At 41.5% G+C, this 27,691-nt stretch overlaps 2 protein-coding genes across 4 annotated transcripts in view; both read left to right on the forward strand.

Annotated features, from left to right (window-relative positions):
- Positions 1-679: 679 nt before the first annotated feature.
- LOC122640099 (uncharacterized protein At2g29880-like) lies at positions 680-27,497 on the forward strand. The gene is made up of 4 exons (XM_043833228.1): positions 680-683; positions 771-812; positions 26,317-26,648; positions 26,733-27,497. The coding sequence occupies exons 3-4, from the start codon at positions 26,319-26,321 to the stop codon at positions 27,297-27,299; spliced, it is 897 nt and encodes a 298-aa protein (XP_043689163.1). The 5' UTR covers positions 680-683; positions 771-812; positions 26,317-26,318; the 3' UTR covers positions 27,300-27,497.
- LOC122640098 (mitochondrial inner membrane protein OXA1-like) overlaps positions 25,391-27,691 on the forward strand; it is a 73,354-nt gene continuing 71,053 nt past the window's right edge. For all 3 annotated transcript variants that reach the window (XR_006329624.1, XR_006329625.1, XM_043833226.1), the window contains exons 1-2: positions 25,391-25,602; positions 27,342-27,346. The gene's annotated coding sequence lies outside the window, so the exon portion shown is untranslated. The remainder of the gene's footprint in view (positions 25,603-27,341; positions 27,347-27,691) is intronic.

Genomic DNA, 27,691 nt, shown 5'->3' on the forward strand with positions numbered 1-27,691 from the left:
ATTTAGTAGATTGCATCCAACTCTAAGATCGATTCAGCAACGCCATTTTGTGTCTTACTTTACATGAGGGGGATTTTGTAGCTGATCGACTGGCTTCGTTTGATGTGATCTCTCAATCTAACTTGTTCACTCCTCTTGCTTTCATTTATGTATCTTTGTTTTTGGATTTTTGTGGGACCTTGTTCCCCCAAGGCTTTTTTTCTTAATAAATATTTTTACCCAAAAAAAAAAAATAAAAAATGTAAGTGGCCAATTGCAAGGCATAGATCCCTACATTTTTTTTCTTCTGATATTTGTAATATTTTTATGTATTTGTTTTATGATATTTATGCATATTTATTGTATTTAAAAAATAAAAAACATGACTCGGCTGGACTGGTTTAATCAGGCCGAGTCACCAGATTTTCTGAATGGCACGCCTGAGTCAGAAAACCTGGTTTTCCAGCTATGCTATTTTTCCACCTGATACGCGTATTGGTCGATCACAGCCCTTCACGGCCCTCTTTCTACTCTGAGAAGCAGAGGCCAGAACGAATTTACCAGTCTATCCCACTCCTTTACGGCCGCAGTCCAAGCCACAGCTGCTCGTCCGAAAACGTGGCCGGACAGTGTTGCCGGAGTCGGAGCCTCGGATTAAGCCGTCATCTCTGGTGTCTCGGTTGCCCTACTGCCAGAGAACACAGGTGTCTGACCTCCCGAGGCTCTCTCTTTCTCTCTCTCACTCTCTGTCTAACTCAGAACATTGTCATACTGTTTGCTGCATTTGCTAGGAAATCAGTGCAATTCAAGGCTGCCAGCGACTATTGAACCAGGTATGCACATCCCCTTCCCTGAGATCCGTTTCTGTTCCAATTCCCGCCATTTTGTTCCTTTCTTTCTTTAACCTTCCCCTTACTTTTCCATTTTGTTTCAGTTGATCTCCGACTTTGTGAAACCTCTAAATTTAGAAGCCTTGAAAAGACAACTCCTACCTCCCCCCCTCCCCCTCCCCTCCCCCTCCCTTGTAATCGATTAATCACTACTAAGGAGCTAAAGAAGCAAATCACTATTGCCATAGCAATAGATTTGCTACTTGCAAGTGATAACTGACATACATAAGCGTTCTTTTGACAACACCCGAGTAAGATAATATCTAATAAATAATGTCTTTTGTTTAATGTCTGATGTTTGGGAGATGCATTCCTGGTTATTTGGATGGTTTTTCTGTTCACAAGTAGGGGATTCTGATGTTTTGAATTGGATGCATTGTGGATGAGGGGTTAATCTGTAAATTCTTGTCTGGGTGGGATATTCAAATTGGTTTTGGTTTTCGAGTTACATTCTTAGATTGGGTTAATCTTTGTATGTTTTTTTTTGTCTGCTGCATATTGAATATATTCCCATATATTTATTCCGTTTTTTTTAAAAAAAAAGCAAGAACCATATTAAACATGTATTTCTGTATCCGAACTTTTGCCAGTATGCAATTTTTTTATGCCGAATTTTAGAAGAGCTGTTGAAGTGCAGGTTGGTTTGGTGCCAGTGCATATCCCTATACTATCTCCCCCCTTTTTTCTGGTTTACTATGTTTTAGACACCAAATTAGGGCAGGGATCAGAGAAGGTTTGATGGGTGCTATTAGGGTTTTTTTATTTGATAGAACAGGAGTGGTTTAGAATGCATTTTGAAACCCAATTTTTCTATATATATATATATTTTTTTCAGAATGCATTGGAGAGTCGACAGCCAGAATCTATTCCGAGAATGCATACCAAACACAGCCTAGGTTTTTGTGGCAGCTCTTGGTAGGGGATGGTTCGAAGGGATGGTATGTGAGATTTTTAGTAAACAGAGTTGGTTTGAGAAAGTTATGAGAGGTTGAAGATGGTTGGAAATGGGGCTCAGAACAGGGTATCTACAGGTTAAGGAAAAAGGTTGGAGAAAGTGACCTTACTTATGGTGATTTGAATGGCTGATCTAGTAGATGGAAGTGAAGGAACAAAATTTGAATAGCAGCAACAATGAAAGAAATTTCCCCATGAATGGCCTAAAGGAATCCACCCAAAAGACCAATGAGAATCCTCTCCCCAAATTAGCCATGTGAATCCATACAGAAGTAATGCAACAGCAGCAAACTGGTGTTTGCAATTGAGTGTTGACCCCTATATAGATTAAGGGATCATGGAACTTAGCTTAGAAACAAAGACTTTCTGAAAAAAAAACAAAAAGAAACAAAACTAAGATCTGAAAATAGAACTCAGTCTAATAGCTATATTTGAGTTTCTTTCTTTTCTCATTTCCTCTCCTTTCTTTTTTCTTTTTCTTGGCCTTTACTATTTATAGGCGCAGGGGAGGAGGAAATTTCCTGGGGCATTAGAGGTTTTGCCGATGAAAAAGGCATGGTCACACCAGCAATTTAGCTGATTCTCCGGCGGATCAGCCAATTCCCGGTGAAATTCTGACACATGTCAGAACCAACATTTTGCAGGAAATCTTTCAGTAGTGATATCTCCCAATCTGGTCGTCGGAATCAGACGATCCAGGTATCGTTGGAAAGGTTTTCGCGCGTACTGTCCGATGATACCAACATCGGGGGGTAAATTATGTTGGAAAGCAGATCAGAAATGTCCCGGAAAGTGGGGACCTGTATCCAGTAGTTGGAAAGGGTGTTATTTGGTCATATCTCTTTTAGTGGGTATGATCGATCTTTATTTGCGAGGTTTGGTTGAGAGGGGCAAAATTCAGTGTCAACAGAAAGGGAAGAAGATAAAGAAGAAGAGAAAGAGGGTCACAGGGAAGGGGAAATCACCTCACGACCACTCTCAACTCAACAGCAAACAAACCTTACTATTCAATTCATTCCAATCTCAAATCTAATTCTCTCTACTATATTACATGATTATAAAAAAAACTCCCTTACATCAAAATAGAAAACCAACCAAAATGGAAACTAAATATTCTGGGAAATATATCAAATATGGAACTACCAAAAGAAATCCTACGTAATTGATTCACTCAAATAAAATAAAATAAACTTAACGATTGCATCCTATGTAGTCTACCAGCCCTTGCCCGGCCAGAAAATTGGTTTAGGACCAGTTCTTGGTTTAGGCCTCCAAAGTGGGTCATGCCTCTCCAGCCAGGCTAAGGCAACTGCATCAGTCATTACAAAAACTTATGTTTTTACTCACTTTAACACAAGTGTCCAAGGAGAATCATCAGATTCATTTTTTTATAATGCTGACTAGAGGAAGGGTCCAAGGAGAATCATCAGATTCATGTTGCTATAATGCTGAGGATGCTTAGATTAGGAAGACTTATAAACAGCACTAATGTAGTCCTAGAATAGGAAATAATCCTACTAGGAGCCAAGTAGAATCAGGTTCTGGCTAAGCCTGCTATTTGGGGCTGATTAGGGGCTGTTTAGGGCAAATTTTAGGGTTTAATGGAGAAGAGGAATTTTAGGGTTGGACAGGTCTGATCAAGCCCAAAGCTGGATCGAATGAAAGGGAAGGAAAGCTAAAACAGAAATTTAAAATCCAAACTCACACTGGAATCCACCGGCAGTAGCTTGAATCATTGAAGGATGAAACCACCTTCGAAGAGAGATCCTCCCAGCCGTCACGGCGTAAAGAGTCGCAGGAGTCCACCCACCCTTCCACCTTGAAATCCACAAGGATGCACACACTCGCAGGGGAACAAAGAACAGTAGCAGTAGCAGCCACGAAATCTGTGTTTTTTTAAATTCAAATTCTGTTGTGGGGGAGCCTCCCACGAAATTCTTTATTTATAAAAAGGCCTATGGCCAAATCCTAGTACAAATCTAATTCCTTCTCACTTAATATCGTGGAAGGGTCTAATTACATTCAAACTACTAATTTAAAATAAGAAAATGTCCTAACTACGGCTACTAACTTAAAATTATAGATTCTAACTTAAAAAGAACTAATTTAAAAGAAGATTCCCCATTAGCCAATGGGATATAAGGACCTATTAACCAATAGGAGCTCTTCACTTAAATTAGACCCATTGGACCCATTGAACCAATTGGATGCAACCAATTCTAAGCCGGTTCAATCTAAAAAACATAAAAATAAACTAAGTATGAAAATATAACTCCTAACCTACGGCTCCCTACTCAAACCCTAAGTTCAGGGTTTCTTCTTCTTCTTCTTCTTCCTTCTTGGAGCTGCATCAACTCTCCCCGTCTTGAAAGCATTCATCCCCGATGAGTGGCTGGAGATCACAGAATGGGCTTCCAAATCAGGATCGAGTTGCTTGAGTTCATCTTTAGCGGATGGTGCAGTCTTGTATGCGTACAGCAGCTCTTTGGAGGATGAAGAAGGTTGCAGTGCTGGCTGGACAGCAGCCTCTTGACGAATTACATGAACACCTTGTAGCTCATCATCATCCAAATACTTAGTCACATCACAGTCATCATCTGGAGGGAGTACATGGATATGAATTCCGCCTTGGTCTTCATCTTCACCTTGAACTTCTTCCTTTTCAGCCACATTGATAGGCTTCTTCTTGTGTGGGCAGTCCCTAGCAATGTGTCCCTTGTCTTGACAGTAGTAACAAGTGAAGAGGTCATTTCGGCCCATAGGAGCCTTGCCTTTGTCATCCGCACGTGGGGGAACAGCAGGGCGAGAAGTGTTGCCTATGGAGGAACCTTGTTTGGAGGTGCTATTGTTGATGTAGGCCGTCTTGGAAGTAGAAGCCCGCTGTTTACATGAAGCTAATAACTCCTCTGCCTTCAAGGCCTTCTCAAAACAATCGCGAACATCTACAACGTCAACCACTCCAATTGTCCTGTTGATCTCACTTGACAGACCCAACCTGAACCTAGAAAGCATTGGATGCCCTCCTCCCTAATGCCAGTGCGAGAAGAAAGAGTGCTGAATTGCCTCATGTACTCAGTTATAGTCATGGTCCCTTGGCGGAGGGAGTTGAATTTATCCTGCATCTGAGACCTAAAGTGCCTTGGTAAGTATTGCTTACTCAGGTCATATTTCATGTCTTTCCAAGTGCGGGGTGCAGTACCATTAAAGTCCATCTCTCTTTCAGCAGTTCTCCACCACTCACGTGCAGGACCGACAAGCTTAGCACGGACTAACTTCATTTTCCCTTCTTCAGATAGATCATACCAGTCGAAATAATCTTCTATTGCAGCAAGGCAATCATAAAATACCTGGGGGTTAGAGTTACCATCAAATTCTTTCAGCTCAAGCTTCACCTTTTGGTTGCCTGTATGTCGTCGATTAGTACCCTGGTCTCCAGTGAAATAGGACCTCATATACTCTTCAAAAGTAGGCTGCCGACCTCTGTCTCTGTCCCGGTCTTCTCTATCTCTGTCTCTGTAGCCTCGGTGGTGATCTCTGTGTTCCTGAGAAGGTTCACGGGCATATCTAGGTCTGTCCCGACGATTTCTATAATAATCTCTATCATCCCAATCATCTCGGTCAGTCCTGAATCTGTCCCTGTGGCTTATGTGTCCATCTCTATAACCCCTGTAGTCGTCTCTGGGGCTCCCATCTCTTTCAGGCAATCTTTGTATCACTGAATGGGGTTGGTACCTATCCTCTTCTATGGGCAGGTTGCTGTCCCTATCAGGAGGGATTCTTTGTCCTTCCAAGTGTTGCAATCTAGTCATGATTGCATCATTTGTAGCCTTCTGATCTGCAGTAAATTTCCTGAACATCTCTAGCATGGCTGCCATAGGGTCAGCTGGTTGTGGCAGCACTGGGTCGCCATGTTCAGCCATGGCTCTGATACCAAGTTAATGTAGTCCTAGAATAGGAAATAATCCTACTAGGAGCCAAGTAGAATCAGGTTCTGGCTAAACCTGCTGTTTGGGGCTGCTTAGGGGCTGTTTAGGGCAAATTTTAGGGTTTAATGGAGAAGAGGAATTTTAGGGTTGGACAGGTCTAATCAAGCCCAAAGCTGGATCGAATGAAAGGGAAGGAAAGCTAAAACAGAAATTTAAAATCCAAACTCACACTGGAATCCATCGGCAGTAGCTTGAATCGTTGAAGGATGAAACCACCTTCGAAGAGAGATCCTCCCCGCCGTCACGGCGTAAAGAGTCGCAGGAGTCTACCCACCTTCCACCTTGAAATCCACAAGGATGCACACACTCGCAGGCAACAAAGAAAACGAGCAGTGAGCCACAAAATCTGTGTTTTTTTAAATTCAAATTCTGTTGTGGGGGAGCCTCCCACGAAATTCTTTATTTATAAAAGGGCCTATGGCCAAATCCTAGTACAAATCTAATTCCTTCTCACTTAAAATCGTGGAAGGGTTTAATTACATTCAAACTACTAATTTAAAATAAGAAAATGTCCTAACTACCCCTACTAACTTGAAATAATAGAATCTAACTTAAAAAAAACTAATTTAAAAGAAGATTCCCCATTAGCCAATAGGATATAAGGACCTATTAACCAATATGAGCTCTTCACTTAAATTAGACCCATTGGACTCATTAAACCAATTGGATGCAACCAATTCTAAGCCGGTTCAATCTAAAAAACATAAAAATAAACTAAGTATGAAAATATAACTCCTAACCTACGGCTCCCTACTCAAACCCTTAGTTCAGGGTTTCTTCTTCTTCTTCTTCCTTCTTGGAGCTGTATCAAGTACAATCATGAATCTTGAAGGAAACATTACCATTGATCTGGTAGTAAGATATCAATTGATAACTTAAAAAAATTGAGGAAATGGCTATTATAGCTCTAATGCTAGAGTCTTATAAAGAATAGAGAGTTTTACTATTCTTTTTCTTAATAAAATCTTTAATTTGCTATTTTTTTTTGGGTAGCACTTAATGCATTCTTAACTTCAAAAGGAAAAATGAAATCCTTGAAGGGTTAAACCTAGAAGTACAGGTTCTTCTAAGGATTGCAGCAATTGAACTGGCTACTATGCTCGGGCGACAGAGATCGACGTAGGGGAGATAACATGTAAACCCAGTAAATAACACTAAGGGGTGGCGGGATCCCACCTCTTACTAAGTTGAGCAGCACAGAGCTTTTTCCGCTGTGTGAAACCCTTCTGCCATGTCTGACCTCCCTCTGGCGGCCCTGCCCATCAGTTCCTCCCTCCTCCACTCCCACCCCTCCAAATCTCTTCTCCAACATTCCCCCCCTCCTTGACTCCAGCGCAAAGACCTGAACTCTCTTTTCGGGCTTGCCCTTTCCTCTGCTAGGGAGGGTCACCCTCTCCACTTCGTCCCACCTTCCATTGTTGGTGACAAAATAGTCGGCCTCTGCCTGTCTGGGCTTCTTGACTCTGAAATCACTAAATGGATGAACTGCTTCGTAGGATACTTCCTTGGGAGCAGACGTCGCTTCAATATTGTGAAGTTGTCTCTAACAAAGCAATGGTTAACCCAAGGGACCATGGATACTTACCTCCTAGAAAATGGAGTTTTTATTTTCAAATTCTCTGAAGAAGATGATAAACTGAAAGTCCTTGAGGGTGGTCCTTGGCATGTGGGGAAAAATCCTATCTTCCTAAGACAACGGGATCACCAACTGCAACTCAACAAGGTTGATTTCCACTCCATACCTCTGTGGATCATGCTACCAGGCCTTCCTCTCCACTTCTGGTGTGAGAAATGTCTTAGCATCATTGGCTTAGTTGTCGACAAACCCCTTTACTCCGATATGAGAACCAAAAAGATGTATTGTTTGCTCGGATCTATGTTGAGGTCTCTACTGATGTTCTCCCTCCATCCTCAACCACTGTTGTGGATGATGAAGGATTCTCTTTCCAACAGAAGATTCACTTCGAAAGGCTTCCGCCCCATTGATTCGTTTGTAAGGCGTTTGGACATCTTACCCAAGCCTGTACTCCCAAGTCCCCTGCTACTACTGTTGTGTACGAAGAAGACTCTACTCACAAATACCTTACCAATGTTGTGTGCGAAGTCGATCCTACATCGCTTGCGTCGAAGGACCCTACGGCGAAAGGCCCTGGAGACTTTGCTTCCCGTGGTCCTAGTCGTGGCCGGAGAAGACTTAGATACCGCTGATCCCGTCGCAAAGGGCTCCTGGCTTCAGTCTCTTCCTGAGGTCACCCTCCCTCTAGTCCGTTGGTGCCTTTATCGGCTACCGCTGGTCCAAATCGATTCACCATTCTCCTATCTGCTGGTTTTTGCGATGCTGCTGCTATCCCATCTCCCAATGAACTGATCTCTGATCTTCATCTCCCCTCCCAATCGACTTGTTGCCATCCTCTGCCAGTCTCCTCTGTTCCTCATCAGACTGCCCAAGCCCCCTCCCCTTCCCCTGCCTCTGCGCCTACTCTTTCTCCTTTGACTTCACCCAGGCAGCCCCATCAAACCTGGGGATTATCCACTTTCTCAAAGGACTAACGAAGTCCTTTTTGGGCCTTCGATCCTCCCACTCCCCAACCTCTCCCTCTCCTACCGCAACCCTAATGCTACCCCTGTGGTCCCTACTCCCTCTCTAGCTCGGCCAACCTCCCAATCCTCTTTGACTAATCCTGATGGGCCTCATGGGCCAGATCCTTATTGCCATCTGCCCCTTAGTGGAAATAAGCTATGGGTTGGGTCATATATGTATTGGGACTTTGATCCCATGGGTTTATTTTGTAATTGGCCAATTTAATGGGCCTAAAATATGGGTAGAAAATAGGAAAACGGGATTTACTTCCTTAGTTAGTTAGAGTCCTATTTTGAGTTTGTTTTCTTTATTATTTCACTTTCTTAGTCAATTTAAGTTACCTTATTAGTTAAAGATAGGGTTAGGCCTTTCCTTTTTAGTGTCTAAATCTATTTTTGAGTCTTCTATATAAGTTTGTAAGGGAGGTCAGTATTCTACACGAATTTGATTAATGAAATATTTGCTTTAGCCTTTGTTGAAATCCTAAGATAGGTTGGGTGAGATGCCCATTCTCTTCCCCCATCCTCCATCCACCATCCCATAGTTGCCAGGGTGTCAAAGCGACCCAAGGCGCTGTAGGGGTGCCTAAGCGCTTAGGCGACAAGGCACCCGCCTAGGCGTCGCTAAGGTGACCAAGGCGCCCCCAAGTGTTATTTTTTATTTCCCCATTTTCTAACATTATTTAGTATGCTACAATATATACCTTATATCAAAAACATTAAGCCACATTAAGTCACATCAAGTCATCAAAAATCAATATTAAGCCACATCAAGTCTTAAAAAATCAACATAGAACTAGAAGACAACAGAACTGAAGAAGCAAGCTATTGGAAGTTTGAAACAATCAAATTTCTATACATTTGGTTTATACTAGTCTCACATTTGGTTTATACTGTTCTTAGAAAATATGAATTATCTTTAAGTAATTAAATTGTTCTTGATTTAGAGAAATGTTCTTGTTCTCTAAGAAGTTTGACTAGTTGGATGATTTTATTTTTACATGAGACTTGTAGTACTAGGTAGAGCACAAAACCAGCTTTCCAACAAATCCAAAATTGCTTAAATCTGATTTATATTGAAGAAGTTATGTTCCGGTCAAACCTTATTTGGTATGTGCGAATGCTGTCAAAATCGCTCTGAATGAAATATTTTTTTAGATATCCAAACAAATGAATATTTTACTGCATTTTTGGTTTTTAGCAATGTTTTACCATAATAAGATTTATAGAATTTTTAGACTTGAGGAAAACCCCAACATTAGAAAGTTGAAAATTTTACCTACCGTCGAAAATCCAGTTTTTGTTCTTGAACTGGGGGATGACTTTTTATCCTTTTGGAATTTCGGGATAAAAATAGGGGGGGGGGGTATTTGCATATTTATGAATAATATCTTAAATCAATGCTTTACCAAATATAAAGCATTTACTTAAATGATATTTGGCATAAATAAGGGCCAATACCGGGTGCGATACCAATAAAAACCAGTGCAAGGCGCCTTGCAATAAGGCGGAGGTCGCCTAGGCCCCAACAAAATTGCTTGGACGCCTTGACAACTATGCCGCATCTTCTTCCATCGGTTATTGAATTCAAACCCTAATGTTGTTCAAATCAAGTTCAAGAGTGCTACAAGCTGTTGGGATTTCTTTCAACTGATTGTTACATCGATTTCTTGAAGATTATTACATCAAGAACATTGCTGCTTCAACAGGTTACCAATCTGTGGTTTTTTTTTTTTATCGTTACTTCAACCAAGAAAATTGTTCCCTCATTTGAGTTTCCATTGTTCTCTTGTTTTCCCTTATTCTTTCTGCTCATTGTTCTCTTGTTTCCCTTATTCTTACTTCCCCTTTTCCTCTTGTTTCTCTTATTCTTACTTCCCATTGTTCTCTTGGTTCCCTCATATGATTTTGTTTCCATTTCTCTCTTTCTTGTTCTTTGGAGATTTTCTTTTTGATCCTGCCTGGGATTAAACCTATTCAGGTTCTAGTCTTACATTATTTGCTCTAACCCGTCCCTTCCAGCCCACCCTTGTTTGGGCCTAAACTCCAACATCGGGTTAACCCCCTCTGTGATCCAGTCTTATGCCCCCCCGGACCTTAAGAGTCTTTTGCCGTCGTAACCCCAGCTCCCCTCCATTCCCTAAGAACCATCCCTACATTGCCTATGCCCTGCCCTGCTCGGAAAAGATTTTGCCTCTGAGCTTGGACATCAGAGATCATGCCCGCTGCCATGAGCCTATGGATCCGGGATAGAGTGTCGTTGTCGAGGTTGGCTTTGGTTGTCTCCTGAAGACCATGTATTTTTACCCTTTCTTTAGTTCGCTGATTTTGTTGGGGCTCTTCCCCTCTTTTGCTTGTCCTGGCCTTTTTTGGTAGGGCTTTGTATTTGGCTTGTGCTGGTTTGTTCCCTCTCCCTCCCCCCCTTTTTTCTTTCCTTTGGTAATGAATTTTTTATTCATCCAAAAAAAAAAAAAAAAAAAAAAACCTAGAAGAAAAACTTGTGATGAATACATAGTGATTTATCCTTTGCCAAACACGACTTGGCAAATTTAAGATATAACCCTAGAGCATAAACGAATGATTTTTTTGGGTAGCTGAACCCAAGAAGTTTGGATTAGGTTTGTTGGAGATCAACCAAATCATTATATTGCATTTGTAAGGCTCCGTTTGGTTGCACTTTGCTGTTGTGATTTTGGTGATCTCGTGTTCTCCGGGAGTAGTTTGGGAGTGGGATTGTGTTTGGTGATTCACGGTTATTTTATGCTCCTGCAGAACGAACCGTCAAAATATTGTTTTGAGAGCAAGAATTCAAGAGCAAAAAAAGTTGCATTGCACAATCCGGAACTGTAGACACTGATTTTTTGTCACCCCCTAATCAGCAATGATGACAACGGGACATGGACGATGGACGACGCACTCTCCCTCTTTTTAGACCCAAGATACCTGACCCATAAGACCAAGAACCATGCTGAACACAAAATGGCCCATTTTAAGCCCAAAAACAAGAAAAAATGGCACTGTGCTCCCACGGCGCCGTAGACTCCTTCCCACGGCACTGTGGGGATGTGTACCGGATTTCCACGGTGCCATGAGGGGGTGTGACATCAGCCTGCTGACGTCACCCACGGCGCCGTGGAAAAGTTCCCCACGGCGCCGTGGAGGACTTATCCGGCCAGGAGAGAGAAGGGGTCCCTCCTTATAAATAGGAGGGTCCCCTCCCACATTTCCCAAGGAATTTTGGGTGGAGAGACCCTCCCCAAGTGATTCTTAGCCTCTTTTTCTCCCTTTTCACCCTCATTTTTCCTCCTCCTCTCATGAGAGTGTGAGTGCTTAAAGTTTTCTTGTGACGGACAGATCCTTCGATTGTCCCTCTGAGTATAGAACGCTTTTGCTCCTTGGCGTTGTTATCTCGTCTGTGCACGGATAACCATCAAAACTCCTTTATTACAGACATTATTCTGTCTGTTTACCCCTCTCCAAATCATTTGAAAGAGCCGTTACTCTGCCGAGAAAGAATCGGCGTCAGTCCATTCATCTATCTCCTCTGAGCCAGGGGAATTCAACCATACAGGTATAATTACTGCGTTTTTGTTGATTCAATGTAGTCCTTTCATATTTCATCGTTTTAGTCCGCATTTATCATATATGTAATGTAGTTTATTATGCTTTAGTTCAATTCATAGCATCTGAATGTAGTTCGTAATATCCCCATCCCCGAAATAAAAGAGAGAGAACATTTGTCCTTATGTAGCATCTAACACAGAGAGACCGGCTTTGGCCGGGCGAGGTGGGTGCCTAACACCTTCCCACACTCGTAACCTGACCCCTTACCCGAACCTTTGGTCGGACCATATGGAGTCACGTAGCCCGATTCCGCTCACAACGGATAGGGCTACACTTAATGGGTCCTAGGCCCTAACCCTAGGTGGCGACTTCACATTACATTAGCATATTTTAATGCATGATCCCAATCCCCTATTTATCAATATTATACATTGACAATGTTATCCATATCCATGTACACACACACCATACATCTCCCAAAACCCTATGTCGCCATATACCATAAGGGCTGAGGAAACCCTCGTCCCGAGGGACCACGGTACTTACAGTGGCAACTTCACTGGGGACTTGGTGGACAAATGTCCACCCGAGGTCAAACTCTCTAAATAGGTGCTATCAATAAATGACAGAATGTTCTCTCTAAACTTTTATAAAAGAAAAAAAAAAAGAAAAAAAAAATAATAATAATAAAAAAAAATATATATAAAATGTACAAACAAAAATAATAAAAATAAAAAAATACAATAATATGTTTGTCTGGCTAACCCCTGTGTGTACTAACCGCATCATGCATAGTGCTCGAAGTGGAATCAAATGGCGAGGGTACTCCCTGTCGTGCCTTTACCCCCGGGGAGGTGAGGCACGTCATACTAAGTACTCTGAGATCAGATGATAGCCGCTTCCTGTACCACTTTCTTGCACACATACACTACATGGGAACCCCTCTTACCCCCGTAGTTAGTCGTTGGACCCCATGAGTAGTCATGGGTAATTCGCGGCGAAGCTATAGCCTTTGATATTTACTGTACGAGCTTAGAATCACCAGCGAGGGTATTCACTAGTGTGCTGTGGGATGCTTTAGCCATTCAAAAAAGGCACTAGCATGATTACTCTGAGATTGAGTGACCTACTCTCCAGGTATATTAAAAGAACCAAGTACTCACAATTCGCAACCACGAGCGATAGGTATATCGGTTCTGTCAAGGGTGACCTTTTTCTGTCCTATCAAGCCTACCCCTTACATGCATCATGTAGGAAAATAGACCATATATGATTAGGGTGCGACACAAACTAACCCTTGTTAGCTGTAAGAAAGACCGAGTTTAAGGTCGCTTGATGATTAATCTGGCCTCAATAAGAGACGCCGCCAAAGTAAGGAATTCCATAGTCCCGCGATAGTCCCTCAAAGAAAGATGGAAGCCCATTCCCGTATGATGGATTCCTACATGTCCCTTGAAAATGGGGCACCTCGTATTGATTCAAGATATAATCATCAGGAACCTGAAACTCGGCTTTCTTCTTTGTTTGTTTATTTTTCTTTTTTAAGAAATGTTTGGCGACGATGGCATTTGAAGTATGGTCTGAGAGAACTTCTACAGTATCAGAAGCTCCAATGACGACTTCGATTACTTGAGCAAAATAAAATACCAAAAAAATGATAAAAATAAAATACAAAAAAATGTGTTTAAAATAAAAAAAATATTTTACATACTCAAATAAATTCCTTGTGACCTGAAATAATTCTCTCTGACTTATATAAAGCACAATTCACATCAAAAGACTTCCTGTTACCCGCATGAGCCCGTTATGACAATAGGCTAACCCAAATTGGTCCGATCCAATCCAGAGGTGTTCAGGACTTCCCCTTCTCCACCCAACATCGTGAGGCAGAGTTCGATCAGGCTTTTCCCGGATAGAATCACCATGGATTCGTTAGGCAGTGATCCACCCGAAGTACTGTTAGGTCGACAAATGGACCAATTACAGGTTGAGGTGGCAGAGATGAAGCAATTTATGGTGCAAATCTTGCAAAAAGTACGAGACATGTCCCAAGGAGGCACAATACCTACTTTCAGGGAGCTGGAGCATGCTCAGCCTATGACTCTCAGGGTAGTCGCGATAGTGCCTAGGGTACCCACCAGGATTACGATGTAGGAAGAGGATGCCGTGATCAATGTAACTCAGGAGTATCCTGAGACTGAAAGGGAGCGTATGATAAGGGAGAAAGTTGAAAAGCTTGAAATTGTTGTCAAGGACATGGTTCACGAGGAGCCTGAAGATAACTTGGTGTTCTTCCCTGAAGGAAAGATACCCGAAGACTTCAAATGGAAATTGGATAAAGTTGATGGTTCAGGTGATCCTAAAGCTCACCTCAAAATCTTTGCTATAGTGGCTAAATCTTGGGGCCTCATGGAAAATCAAATGGGGCAGACTTTTCTGTACTCGCTTGCTGGACCTGCTTTGCGATGGTTGACACAGTTAGATCAGGCACAGACTTAGACTTGGTCAACGGTGGTGAGAGCCTTTACAAAGCAGTACTCATACAACACTGAAGTGGATGTCACACGGAGAGAGTTGGAGACACTAAGGCAAGGCCCTACTGAAGGGTTCTACAATTTCATTATGAGGTTTAGAGAGAAGGCCGTAAAGATGTGGAATCGTCCGACAGAGGCCGAACAGGTGGAGATGATCCTGGAGAATCTGTACGGAGAATATCACGATTGCCTTTACTACCAACACCTCAAGACTTTTGAAGAGCTAATGGCCGTAGGGAAGCGTATTGAAGACAAATTGTTCAGAAAGGCATACGGCCCGTATAGCCACACAATGCAATATCAGAGCCAAATTCGGAGGCGAATATGGCAAATTCAAGACAACGTGAGTTCACCGATTTGGGTGTGGCTAGGTCTCTTGCATATGCTGAATTGAAGAAATTGGGTCTTCTGGGCACGGTTCCTCCGCGACTGGTCAGGGATCCTCCACCATTTTGGTATGACCCAAATCAATACTGTGACTATCACACCCAAGAGGGGCACCCCACTGATGCATGCATTTCACTCGGGCATGCTATCCAAGACCTGCTGGAAGCAGGAAAATTCGAGCCAGGGGCAAAACAACAGTCTGTTAATTAGACAATCAATGCCCTCGAAGAAGATTTAGAAGGGTTTGATCCCACCTCCTTAATCCAAGCTTTGCCGGTTCCTTTAGAAGAGGTAGTGACAGGTCAAAAGTCTCCATCAATGATGTTCGCCCAGGATGTTCATGAATCCTCTCATCCTTAAACAACTGATATGACCAAGCTGAATGGGTTTGAAGGCCATGAAGAGATCAAGGAAAAAGAGGTTTTAGCGGGATTGCAGTATCGGATTGACCTTTTACCTTTCTATCTCCAAGAACAGATCATGCATCAGGTCTTACAATCATGGAGTGAAGATTGCCTGGATTTGTTTCATGAAATTACTCTCCTCAACCGTGGGAATGACGACCTCCGGGGACTTCCTATCCATCCAGATTATCCTTTCTTCAATATCTTCGGGATAAGAGACCTCTACCAGTTGTCTACTGAAGCCCTTTGTTTCCTTTTGTACCTTTGCGAAAGGTACGTGGTAGCATTCAACTTTCGTGTTCCAGAATTGTTGACCTATATGAGCCAGGACAAATTGCATCTAGAATTTGTTCCTCCTCGGTCAAACACAATGAAATTTCTTGTTCGATTTCAGACACAGACTCAATGGCTCGAGCAATTATTCAGTTGTGCAAAATGGAATGTCCTATATACCCTCCATAACCCTTATTGGATACAGGAGTCGCGAGAAGAACCAAATGCGAATCTGATCATGCGTCAACCTCACTGCACCTTTCATTTTGGTACAACGTTCAATTTGGTGGATTTCTTTAATAGAGGACACAGAAAGGATGATTGGGAGAAGATAAGGAATCATTTGTGTGAGATTAACGGAGTCCCTAAGGAGCAGATTCCTCCAGGATTATGGGAAAATCCTTTTGATGCTACCACCAATTTTAAAAGAGAATACTTCTTTTACATTGCCAGCCTGCAAAGTGGTAGAATCGTCGAAGAAAGTTTTTCGTATTCCTCCGATGGAACAGGGGCAAACACTGATTGAGGACATCACTGTTGCCCGAAGGCGTTAAACTACGGTCATTAACTTGACGAGCATTAGTCTTGCTGATTGAAAATAGTTCCAGCACCCGGCTCTAGTTAGAGGGGCACTTTTTTTAGAACAAACTGCACAGTCCCGTGACAAAGCAGTGACAGTATTTCACTCTTGTGCAGACAAGATCGCACTGAAGACATCATCGGGTCTGCATCCCTTAGTTCTTTAGGTCTTTTCATTAAGTCAAACTTCCTTCTGTAAACTCATCCACCGTGTATTTTCCATTAGCTGTCAATGAATATGTTCTCTCGTCCACCTACTCGTTCTCTTTCTTTCCTCTTTCATCTAAATAATAGTTTATGATGATCTCATGACTGCTAGTTTTAATAAAAAAAAAATAAAATAAAATTACTACCCTTCTTTCCAATGTCAAAGTCTTGATGGTCAAAGATCTGGAGCTTTCCATACATCTGATCCCCTTCCAACGAGTCGGAAGCCTGGATGAAGATTTCATCTCATAAAGCCTGTTAAGGGAAGCCCCCTTTGGCCGCTAGTCATCTCAAATAAACACTGAGACAATAAAATCCGCTAGTCCCCCAGTTGTGCCTTAGCCGTTCCCTTTAAAAAAAAAAAACAAAAAAAAAAAAACCTCACTTTGGCCCACCCACACCTCATTATCCATATATCCTCTTGCTCATCAAAGTGTCCCATTAGCTTCTAGGTCTAACCGAAAGAGGTCTCTCGGTGAAGTAAGATGTCACAAGGGCAATACGTTTCTGAAGGATGCAAAAAAAAGAAAAAGAAAAGAAGAGAGTAGCTTCGTCTCCACAATCAAAATTGGGCCAATCTAAAAAAAGAAAAAAAGAAAAAAAAAAAGAGTGTTCAAAATAAAAGACAAAAAAAAAAAAAAAAAAAAAAAGAAGAAGAGAGTTCAAAAAAAAGAAGAGAAAAAGGTTCAAAAAAAAAATGAACGACAGCAAAAAAAAAAGAAAAAAGAAAAAGAAAAAAAGGAGAGCAAAAAAAAAAAAAAAAAAAAAAGAGAAGAGAGGATGCATTGGCTCAAGGCATTGCAAATAATTGGGAGCACTTAGACCATGGGGCAAAAATAGTCACTTTTCCTTCGGAGACAATATTGTCAAAATTATCAGGGTTAAAATTACCAAAGTCTTCAATTGAGACACGAGAGGGATTGCCAAACTTCTTGATTACATTCCCCAACAAGTTCAGTTACCAGAATCTTGGTAAAATTTTGGGAGCAGAAGTGTAGAGTCATGGTTAGACCCTAGGGGCACATTTGAGCCTTTACCATCCTTTGGAACCCAGTCCTAAGCCCCATTACAACCTAGTAAAGACCTCCCGGGCCAAATGGTGATGAGACTCTCGTCCACACCTTCGAGCTCACCCGGTTATGATGGAACTTAATCATTAAGGCTTTGACATTAAGGCATCTTTGTCCTGAATTACGTTCGACCTGATCCCTATTTGGGGTACGTAGGCAACTTGATGAAGTGATAATCAAGTTCGGTCCACCCACATGTACAGTTTTCCATTTGTCCATGTACAATTTTTCATTTTTGCTCACTTGCATCATATCTATCATATTTCTACTTTTTCCCCTTTCCCACTAGTATCCCTTTCTCTTTGATGCGATCCGATGATGTGAAGAAAAAGAAGCACGTCTACCAAGATCATGAAGATTTCTGAAGAGATGATTAGGGGATTAAATGCCAGCAGCATTGTACTCACCCTCTCAACCAGTAAGACGAGCAGAAGAATTAACTTGTCAACCTCTATCCAAGATAAGAAGGACAAAGGAGCATAAAGAAAAAGGATTTGTTTCCTTGGGGCAATCCACCAGGCAAGAGCATGTGAAATTAAAGGGGCATGTTGTCCATGAGGATCGACTCCCAATCGTGAAGAGTCTCAACCTAAAAGACAAAATGACCGCAAGCGAGAGAAGGATGATACTGCGGGATAAGCGCCATGACTCTCCATGAAGGAAGGGAAGAATGACCTATCTACCCATCTTGTTCATACACATTCTCTCAATTTACCCCTTTGACTCGCTTTGTCAAAAATTCACCCCACACCAATTCGATGTTGGACAAGCGATGTTTGACGAGCCTACATATGTAACGGGATGAGAATAATATGTCTATGTGGAATTATGCATTACTAGGTCAGAATGTGAATAACCATAAGTTTTCAAAATAAATTTCTCTCACAAATAAGATTGTTTCTAAAAAAAAAAAAAAAAAAAAAAAAAAGGGGGGGGGCGTTTGAGTGAATCTCAGATTTCTCTGCCAAAGTATATTTTTGGTAATGTATAATTCTACACCAAGCTTTTGTGAAGGACAAGTGTTGTGCAACACAAAAATGGAGAATATCTGGTAAGTGTCTATGTTTGTATGTGATTACTTTTCACTTGCTTGTATTGATTACTTGCATAGGGTTGTGTTTTCCTTTTTGCATGACATAATTTGCATTAGGACTGTGATTCCCTTTGCATGGAAAAAAAAAAAAAAAAAAAAAAGGAAAAAAAAGAAAAAAAAGAAGAAGAAAAAGATTACTTGCATAAGAAATTTTTTTTTTGGTTGCATTTTGGATCATAATGCAAACTACCTGAGTTTTAATGATAGACTTCTTTGCCATTCTCATCATGGATCCGTGTGCATAAGATTGCCTTTTCCTTTAAGCATTCCAGTAATCCGATCATGACAACACTCATGTACTATCCTATTTTCATCATCATAATGCCCATGCACTACTTGGCATCTAATGGTATACATTTTGGATTGCTTTTCCATTTTCATCATGGTTACACATGCATAGGATTGCATTTTCCTGACCAATGTCTTGATCATATGCCATCTAAATTTTCATTTTCGTTGTACTCGCGTGCAACCTACTCAGCCGATCATGGCAGAATTCATATACAGTCTGGGCTCTGATCATTTAGTTCCATCGGACCCTCGTACTTCCTGCACTCACGTGCAGTTGGACTATTTGATCATTGTTGAATTCATGTACAACTCGATCTCCAATGATTTAGCCCCATGTACAGTTTGACCAAGTCCTTAACCACTTCTGCACTCATGTGCATTTGGTTTTTTGGATCACTGTTAGTTTGATCTTTTGGTTATACCAGGTTCACGTATGATTCCGCACTCTCGTGCAATTTGATCCTTTTGATCCCTGCTATAATCGTGTATAGTTCGATTACCATTTGAATCTTCTGGTCCCAGCTGTACTCGCGTACAAATTGATTGAACCTTTGACCCTAATGAACCCTGCTATGCTTGTGTATAGCTTGATCATTCATTGATTTTTTCGATCCCACTATACTCACGTATAGTTTGATCACTCTGTGACCTTTCTGATCCTTGCTATATTCGTGTATAGTTTGATCATCTCATTAACCTTTCGATCTCTGTTGTACTCGTGTACGGATTGATCCATCATTTGATCCTTCTCGTGCTCGCGTACAAGTTAATTGTTGAACTTTCTGACCTTCACTCTACTTGCATGGATAGTTCAATCATACCATGAATCTTCAATCTCTATTGTACTCATGTGCAAATTGACCCGTCATTCGATCCTCATTGTACTCGTGCACAAGATTGATCCAGTATCTAATCCCCCTTGCACTCGTGTGCAAGTTAATCTTTGACATTTCTAATCCTCGCTATATTCATGTATAGTTCAATCATCCCATAAATCTTTGATCTCATTGTACTCATGTACAAGATTGATCCTTTATATGTTCTTCCTTGTACTCGTGTACAAATTAATCATTCAACTTTCTGATCCTCACTACACTCGCGTGTAGTTCGATCATCTCATGAATCTTCAGTCTCTATTGTTCTCGTGTGCAAATTGACCCATCATTTGATCCTCATTGTACTCATGTACAAGATTGATCCATTATCTGATCCTCTTTGTACTCGTGTACAAGATTGATCCATTATCTGATTTTCCTCGTACTCGTGTGCAAGTTAATCATTAACATTTTTTATCTACAATATACCTGTGTGTAGTTCGATCATTCAGTGAATCTTTGGTCTCCATTGTACTCATGTACAGATTGGCCCATCATCCTGATCCTCTTTGTGCTCGTGTACAAGATTGATCCATTATCTGATTTTCCTTGTATTCGTGTATAAGTTAATCATTAACATTTTTTTTATCTTCACTATACTCATGTGTAGATCGATCATCCCGTGAATCTTCAGTCTCCATTGTACTCATGTACAGATTGATCCATCATTTGATCCTTATTGTAATCGTGTACAAGATTGATCCATTATCTGATCCTCCTTGTACTCATGTACAAACTAATCATTGAACTTTTTGATCCTCTCTATACTCGTGTGTAGTTCGATCATCCCATGAATCTTTTGGGCTCCATTGTACTCATGTACAAATCGATCCTTTTTAGTCTAAAACCATGGGCAATTTATCATCCAAATCATTATTTCATCTGGCCAGTACCGGACTCATGTATGGTCTGATCGTCGTGATCTCTTGACCATTTCTGCACTTGCACATAATTTTGTCGTTCAACCATTGTCAAAACTCGTGAATGGCTCATTCCCCAGTAAGCATTTCAGATGAGACCCGTCCCTCACTGAAACCATATCTTTCCCTAGGAGCGACTGGAGTGTGTCGTTCCACAGGTCAGCCAGATCGGCTATAAGTACGTCATACCATTGTCTTAGATTGATTGAAGAGTGGCTTTCCACGTGCCATCATCGACAGAATGATGTCTATACTATGCGAGCACCTTCTCTGCACCACAATACTTCTTCGGCATCAGGAGGGTCTTACCCCATAGAAAAAAAAAACAAAAAAAAAACCTATAAGAAAAATATTTTCAAGAAAGGCCCTGAAAAAGGGAAAAACCCTAAATATTGAGGAAAAGTCCTCATACATAAACTCCAATCATCTATCATGAGTCATACTAACTCTTGTTCAAGATGTTAGCACCAAGATCAATCGAGTCCTCTTGCTCCTAACCAAGATCAATCGAGTCCTCTTGCTCCCAATCAAGATCAATCGAGTCCTCTTGCTCCCAACCAAGATCAATCGATTCCTCTTGCTCCCAATCAAGATCAATCGAGTCCTCTTGCTCCCAACCAAGATCAATCGAGTCCTCTTGCTCCCAATCAAGATCAATGGAGTCCTCTTGCTCTCAACCAAGATCAATCGAGTCCTCTTGCTCCCAATCAAGATCAATCGAGTCCTCTTGCTCCCAATCAAGATCAATCGAGTCCTCTTGCTCCCAATCAAGATCAATCGAGTCCTCTTGCTCCCAATCAAGATCAATCAAGTCCTCTTGCTCCCAATTAAGATCAATCAGTTTATCAAAAGATTTCATTGCGGTTAACCGCCTGTTTGGCGACTCTGGTCGAGTGGTGCCTTATCTAGATCTTAGGTCGAGCGGTGCCTTATCACTCTCAAATTTGATCTTTGGGCCGAGTGGTGCCTTATCTAGATCTTCGGTCGAGTGGTGCCTTATCACCCTTAAAATTCTATCCCCAGTGAAATCCCTCAATACTGAATGCTTCGGTCGAGTGGTGCCTTATCACCCTCCAAACTTGATGGTTTCGGTCGAGTGGCACCTTATAACCATCCAAGTTTGACTTTCGGTCGAGTGGTGCCTTATCACCCTCCAAACTTGATGGTTTTGGTCGAGTGGCACCTTATAACCATCCAAGTTTGACTTTCGGTCGAGTGGTGCCTTATCACCCTCCAAACTTGATGGTTTCGGTCGAGTGGCACCTTATAACCATCCAAGTTTGACTTTCGGTCGAGTGGCACCTTTAATCATCCAAGTTTGACTTTCGGTCTAGTGATGCCTTATCACCCTCAAATTTGATTTTCGGGCCGAGTGGTGCCTTATCTAGATCTTCGGTCGAGTGGTGCCTTATCACCCTCCAAACTTGATGGTTTCGGTCGAGTGCCACCTTATAACCATCCAAGTTTGACTTTCGGTTGAGTGGTGCCTTATCACCCTCAAATTTGATCTTCGGGCCGAGTGGTGCCTTATTTAGATCTTTGGTTAAGATTATTTAGATCTTTGGTTAAGTGGTGCCTTATCACCCTCAAAATTCTATCCCAGTGGAGTCCCTCATATTCGATCTTGTGGGCCGAGTGGTGCCTTATCTAGATCTTTGGTCGAGCAGTGCCTTATCACCCTCAAAAATTGTTTGAGCAATGCTCACAAGATAAAGATTTGGTTCTTTCGAGATTTTCTTTTGAGGATTATCGAAAGATTTCATTGCGATTAACCGCCTGTTTTTAGCAACTCTGCCGCCTTTGAGCAAAGCGTCAGCAGTACATGCTCTTGGTGACAAAATTAGTCGGTCTTTTGTCTTTACCCTTTGGCTGTTGGCACAGGCCTCGGCCAAAGAGGGGCAAACTGTAGACACTGATTTTTTGTCACCCCCTAATTGGCAATGATGACAACGGGACATGGACGATGGACGACGCACTCTCCCTCTTTTTAGACCCAAGATACCTGACCCATAAGACCAAGAACCATGCTGAACACAAAATGGCCCATTTTAAGCCCAAAAACAAGGAAAAATGGCACTGCGCTCCCACAGCACCGTGGGGATGTGTACCGGATTTCCACGGCGCCATGAGGGGGTATGACATCAGCCTGCTGACGTCACCCACGGCGCCGTGGACATCTCCACAGCGCCGTGGAGGACTTATCCGGCCAGGAGAGAGAAGGGGTCCCTCCCTATAAATAGGAGGGACCCCTCCCACATTTCCCAAGAAATTTTGGGTGGAGAGACCCTCCCCAAGTGATTCCTAGCCTCTTTTCCTCCCTTTTCACCCTCATTTCTCCTCCTCCTCTCATGAGAGTGTGAGTGCTTGAAGTTTTCTTGTGACGGACAGATCCTTCGATTGTCCCTCTGAGTATAGAGCGCTTTTGCTCCTTGGCGTTGTTATCCCGTCTGTGCACGGATAACCATCAAAAGTCCTTTATTACAGACATTATTCTGTCTATTTACCCCTCTCCAAATCATTTGAAAGAGTTGTTACTCTGCCGAGAAAGAATCGGCGTCAGTCCATTCGTCTATCTCCCTTGAGCCAGGGGAATACAACCATGCAGGTATAATTACTGCGTTTTTGTTGATTCAATGTAGTCCTTTCATATTTCATCGTTTTAGTCCGCATTTATCATATATGTAATGTAGTTTATTATGCTTTAGTTCAATTCATAGCATCTGAATGTAGTTCATAATATCCCCCATCCCCGAAATAAAAGAGAGAGAACATTCGTCCTTATGTAGCATCTAACACAGAGAGACCGGCTTTGGCCAGGCGAGGTGGGTGCCTAACACCTTCCCACACTCGTAACCTGACCCCTTACCCGAACCTTTGGTCGGACCATATGGAGTCACGTAGCCCGATTCCACTTACAACGGATAGGGCTACACTTAATGGGTCCTAGGCCCTAACCCTAGGTGGCGACTTCACATTACATTAGCATATTTTAATGCATGATCCCAATCCCCTATTTATCAATATTATACATTGACAATATTATCCATATCCATGTACACACACACCATACATCTCCCAAAACTCAATGTCGCCATATACCATAAGGGCTGAGGAAACCCTCGTCCCGAGGGACCACGGTACTTACAGGAACACATTTACAAAACACAAAAATTGACTCCAATCCCGAATGCGAGCCTTCATCCTCCCCCTCAAGAAGAAACACATGTATGATAATGGCATCCCTCTGCCACTTCTTTTGCTTCTCTCTTTTTCTACCTCTTCTCCAATATTGTCAATCAAAAATCGACTTAATGCAAAATTGACCCCGAACCAGGGAAACCAGCGAGAGATCGATTGCAACAGGATCAATACAATAAAAGGAACAAAATTAAATAACTGAAGCTTTTTTTTTTTTTAATTGCTGTTTTTCTATTACATATGAATGGAGAACATAAAGGATAAGAGAAAGAATAATAAAGGGATATAGAAGGGGGGATAGGATCAGCTCTCTCAGCTAGGCTCTCACCAGCCCATCATCCTCTCAACCAGGGCCTCTCAATAGTACTAAAACTCACGAAATTTCGGTCAAGATATCGAATATTTCGAGTATCTCGACCTGTCCGAAACGAAACGCAAGTCCGATATGAAAAAATGCAATATTTCGAATATTTCGGAAATTTTGGTGAAATTTCGATCATCTCGTTTCGGAAATTTCGGAAATCTCTGTAGTTTCGGTCATCTCGTTTCGAAAATTTCGGAAATTTCAGTCATTTTTGGCATTTTACACCTACAGAAAAATAACATATTTCGACGAAATTTCGGTATCTCGGAAATTTCGGTCAGACCGAAACACTGAAACGAAACGAGATTTAGTACCATGCGAGTCTCACCTACGGTCTCTCATTAGACCATCACTGCATCGTCAGAGCTTCAATTATAACTCTTTGCTCTTCAATCTGTCCTCTTCTGCTCAGCCACTTATATGTATTTATAATTAAGCAACCGAATCCTAATCTAACTAAGAAATTAATTTTATAATACCTAAATTATAAGGGTGATTGCAAGTTGCGGAAATCCCCTAAAGTCTCCTCCACGCGAGGGCTGGATAAGCACCACAATTAGTTTCCTAAATTATAGGAAACCAATACATCGCCAATCAGCTGGCCCCCACCAGAAAATCCTCTCACGCGATATGGCTTCTTGGGTGCATTCTTCTCTGATGCGAATTGGTATGGGTCCCACAGAAACCTAAAAAATCTCCATTGATCTCCTATTTTATTTCTTCCATGCAAACTGGCCTTGGGGCCCACCAAATCTAACGAATATTCTTCTATGCTCTTCTCCACATATTGGCCATGGGGCCCACTCGAAATCTGGAAAAACTTCCTCTCGGATGGCATCTTCAACTTGATTTCCAAGCTAGCTGGATGTGGGCCCACACGATCTGTCCTCTTAGATATCTCCATGAAATCTTCAGATTGATTACTATATTCTTGCCCAAATAAGGCTGGCTGATAGTTATCATTGGGCAGAATATAGGCTGGAAGATTGGAATTAAACAATGCCATAAATATGGGCCAGGTACGACTCCAAGCCCGAATGTGAGCCTTCGTCCTCCCCCTCATGAAGAAACACATGTACGATAATGGCATCCCTCTCCCTCTTCTCTTGCTTCTCTCTTTCTTTGCCTCTTCTCCGATGCTGTCGCTGTTGTTGTGTCCCTCTCTCTCTCTCTCATATCCCATTTACTGTAATCCCTCTCCCTGTTCCCAATGCCGCCTCTATTTTCTCTCACCTTGGCAAACCCAATGCCTCATCTGTAACATCATTCTCAGAACCTATGTGAACCTGAATGACCCAGATAGTGCAATTGGCTTCTCTCTCATGTCCTAAACCTTTAGATCTCTCTTATCTTTTTTGCTCTGTCAATAGTTCAGACTTCAGAGAACTCTCAACTCCTATCTTCTTCTTGAATCCAGAATCAGTGTAGCCTGTAGAGGAAGCAGTCTAATTCCGGTCCAGGAGAGGTGAGTTCTGAAGCTAATTTATGATATGAATTCAAGATCTCATATGGTGAGCGTGGATAGTTTACATTTGATGATAATATAAAATGTCAACCAAATTGTGGATTGAAAACTGAAATGTGACAAATTTTTTCCAATGACTTGTTGCCATGATAATTGTTGGAGTTCTTTTGTGCTTGCACTCCCTGTTAAGATCATGCTTATACATGCAACGTAGCTTCTTTTAATATTTTAATATGTTATCACATTATCACTATCTTGTTCTGCCAAAAACAGAAGTAGCGTACTGCAGTAAGTTTTTCTTTTTGATTGATATAAGTACTGCAGCTAGTTGAGCTTCATATATAGGCATGAGTAGTGTTAGTTTAGAGCTGTCTTTGATGTGGTTGTGGTTAGTACATTAGATGAGGAACCGAAGTACTAGATGTAGACTCTGAGTCTGAAGGACTCTTGATTGTATGATGCTATTGAGTAGTAAATGGGTGTTTTGGATGGTACTTGGTTTATTTATTTTTCTATTGATGTTGAGTGGTAAATGGATATTTTCTTAGATGCTTGTTCATAACTTCTTGTGCAATCCTGTTTATGTCAGTTCACTTCGTAGCACTTGCAATATGTATAAAGATATAATCATATAGAGCCTCTGCATCAGTTTGATTGAAGCAAACTGAGTCCCATATTTTCTGGTTTTGGTGAATCTTAGAAGATATGGCTAGCAGTTCAAACCTTGATCACGAGTCTGCAAAATGGACAAAGAATGAAGTGGATACTTTTGTTAGGTTAATGCTAGATGAGGTCAAGAAAGGCAACAAGACAACCACTACCTTCAATAAGGCGGGATGGAACAAAATTAAAAACCAATTTGAGGCCAAAACCGGTCGTAATTTTAACAGGTTACAGCTTCGTAACAAAATGAACAAACTGAGGTATGATTATCGCAGTTTCAAAGAACTGTTGGAGACATCGGGCTTTGGTTGGAATGCTGTGACTAGGACTTGCACTGTTGAGGATGATGGTGTTTGGGATAGGAATATTAAGGTAACAGAGTGTTGAATCTAATTTTTTCATTTTGTAACTATAAAAAATTACTATTTCTGATAGTAAGCTCTTATAAATTTTCAGGCAAATCCAAGCTGGTCAAAATTTAAAAGAAATGGACTGCCCCAGTGGCCAGAACTACAAATGATATTTGGTGATTCGTATGCATGTGAGGATAATGCAATCGTAAGCACTGAAGATGCTCCCAACACAAATGAAGAGATTGTTCAGGATGCTGTTCAATCTCTTCCAAATACTCCTATTGACGGAGGTTTGGGTGATTCTAATGGTGGGGAGGCAGAAGGCAATCATCCCCCATCTATTAACCGCAGGCTTGACAAAACACCAAGTGCCATTAGGAAGAGGAGTAGGACCTCAGATTTCGGAATGGCCTACAAGACCATGGCTGATGCATCTCGAACCAAGATGGAGAGGTACATTAGTACCTCTTCCACATCTCCATCTCCTCGACCCGTAAATACAGATCACAGCATTACTCAGTGTATGACAGTGCTGAGCAACATGCCTAAGGTGAGGAAGGATTTGTATATGAAGGCAGTCAAGCAGATGATGGACGACCCACATTGGAGAGAGGCCTTCATTGCTTGTCCTCCTGATAAGAAAATGTGGCTTATAGAGATGCTAGAGTGACGATGGGGCTGTTCCTTCTTTCATTATTTAGACGATTGTAAGCTAATGTAGATTTTATGTTCTCGTATGGATGACTGTGGTTGTGGGTGTTTTTAAACACTTGTGGATGTTTCTCATATGTTTTAAAATTCTTGATGGATGACTGTACTGGTTGGATGTTTGTAACACCTGTGGATGTTTATCATATTCTAAATATTTTGTGATGGATGAATGCTAGGGTGATTATGGTTAGTAACTTTGAGTAACTAAACTGCTTCATTATATACATACATAATAATATCTCAATTGTAATAATGTTACGTTCTGGGTGTGCAACAGTAATGGCAAGTGACTATAATAATCCATATGAACAATTGAATCATGAAGTTATAGACTAATCTAGGGAAGAGGAA

This window comes from Telopea speciosissima, chromosome 9, assembly GCF_018873765.1.
Source record: "Telopea speciosissima isolate NSW1024214 ecotype Mountain lineage chromosome 9, Tspe_v1, whole genome shotgun sequence".
NCBI lineage: Eukaryota > Viridiplantae > Streptophyta > Magnoliopsida > Proteales > Proteaceae > Telopea > Telopea speciosissima.

Excerpts from the sequence above, each read along its gene's own strand:
- LOC122640099 (XM_043833228.1), top strand. The coding sequence starts at position 26,319 with ATGGCTAGCAGTTCAAACCTTGATCACGAGTCTGCAAAATGGACAAAG. Across the intron at positions 26,649-26,732 it reads TTTGGGATAGGAATATTAAG|GCAAATCCAAGCTGGTCAAA; the intron begins GTAACAGAGTGT and ends ATAAATTTTCAG.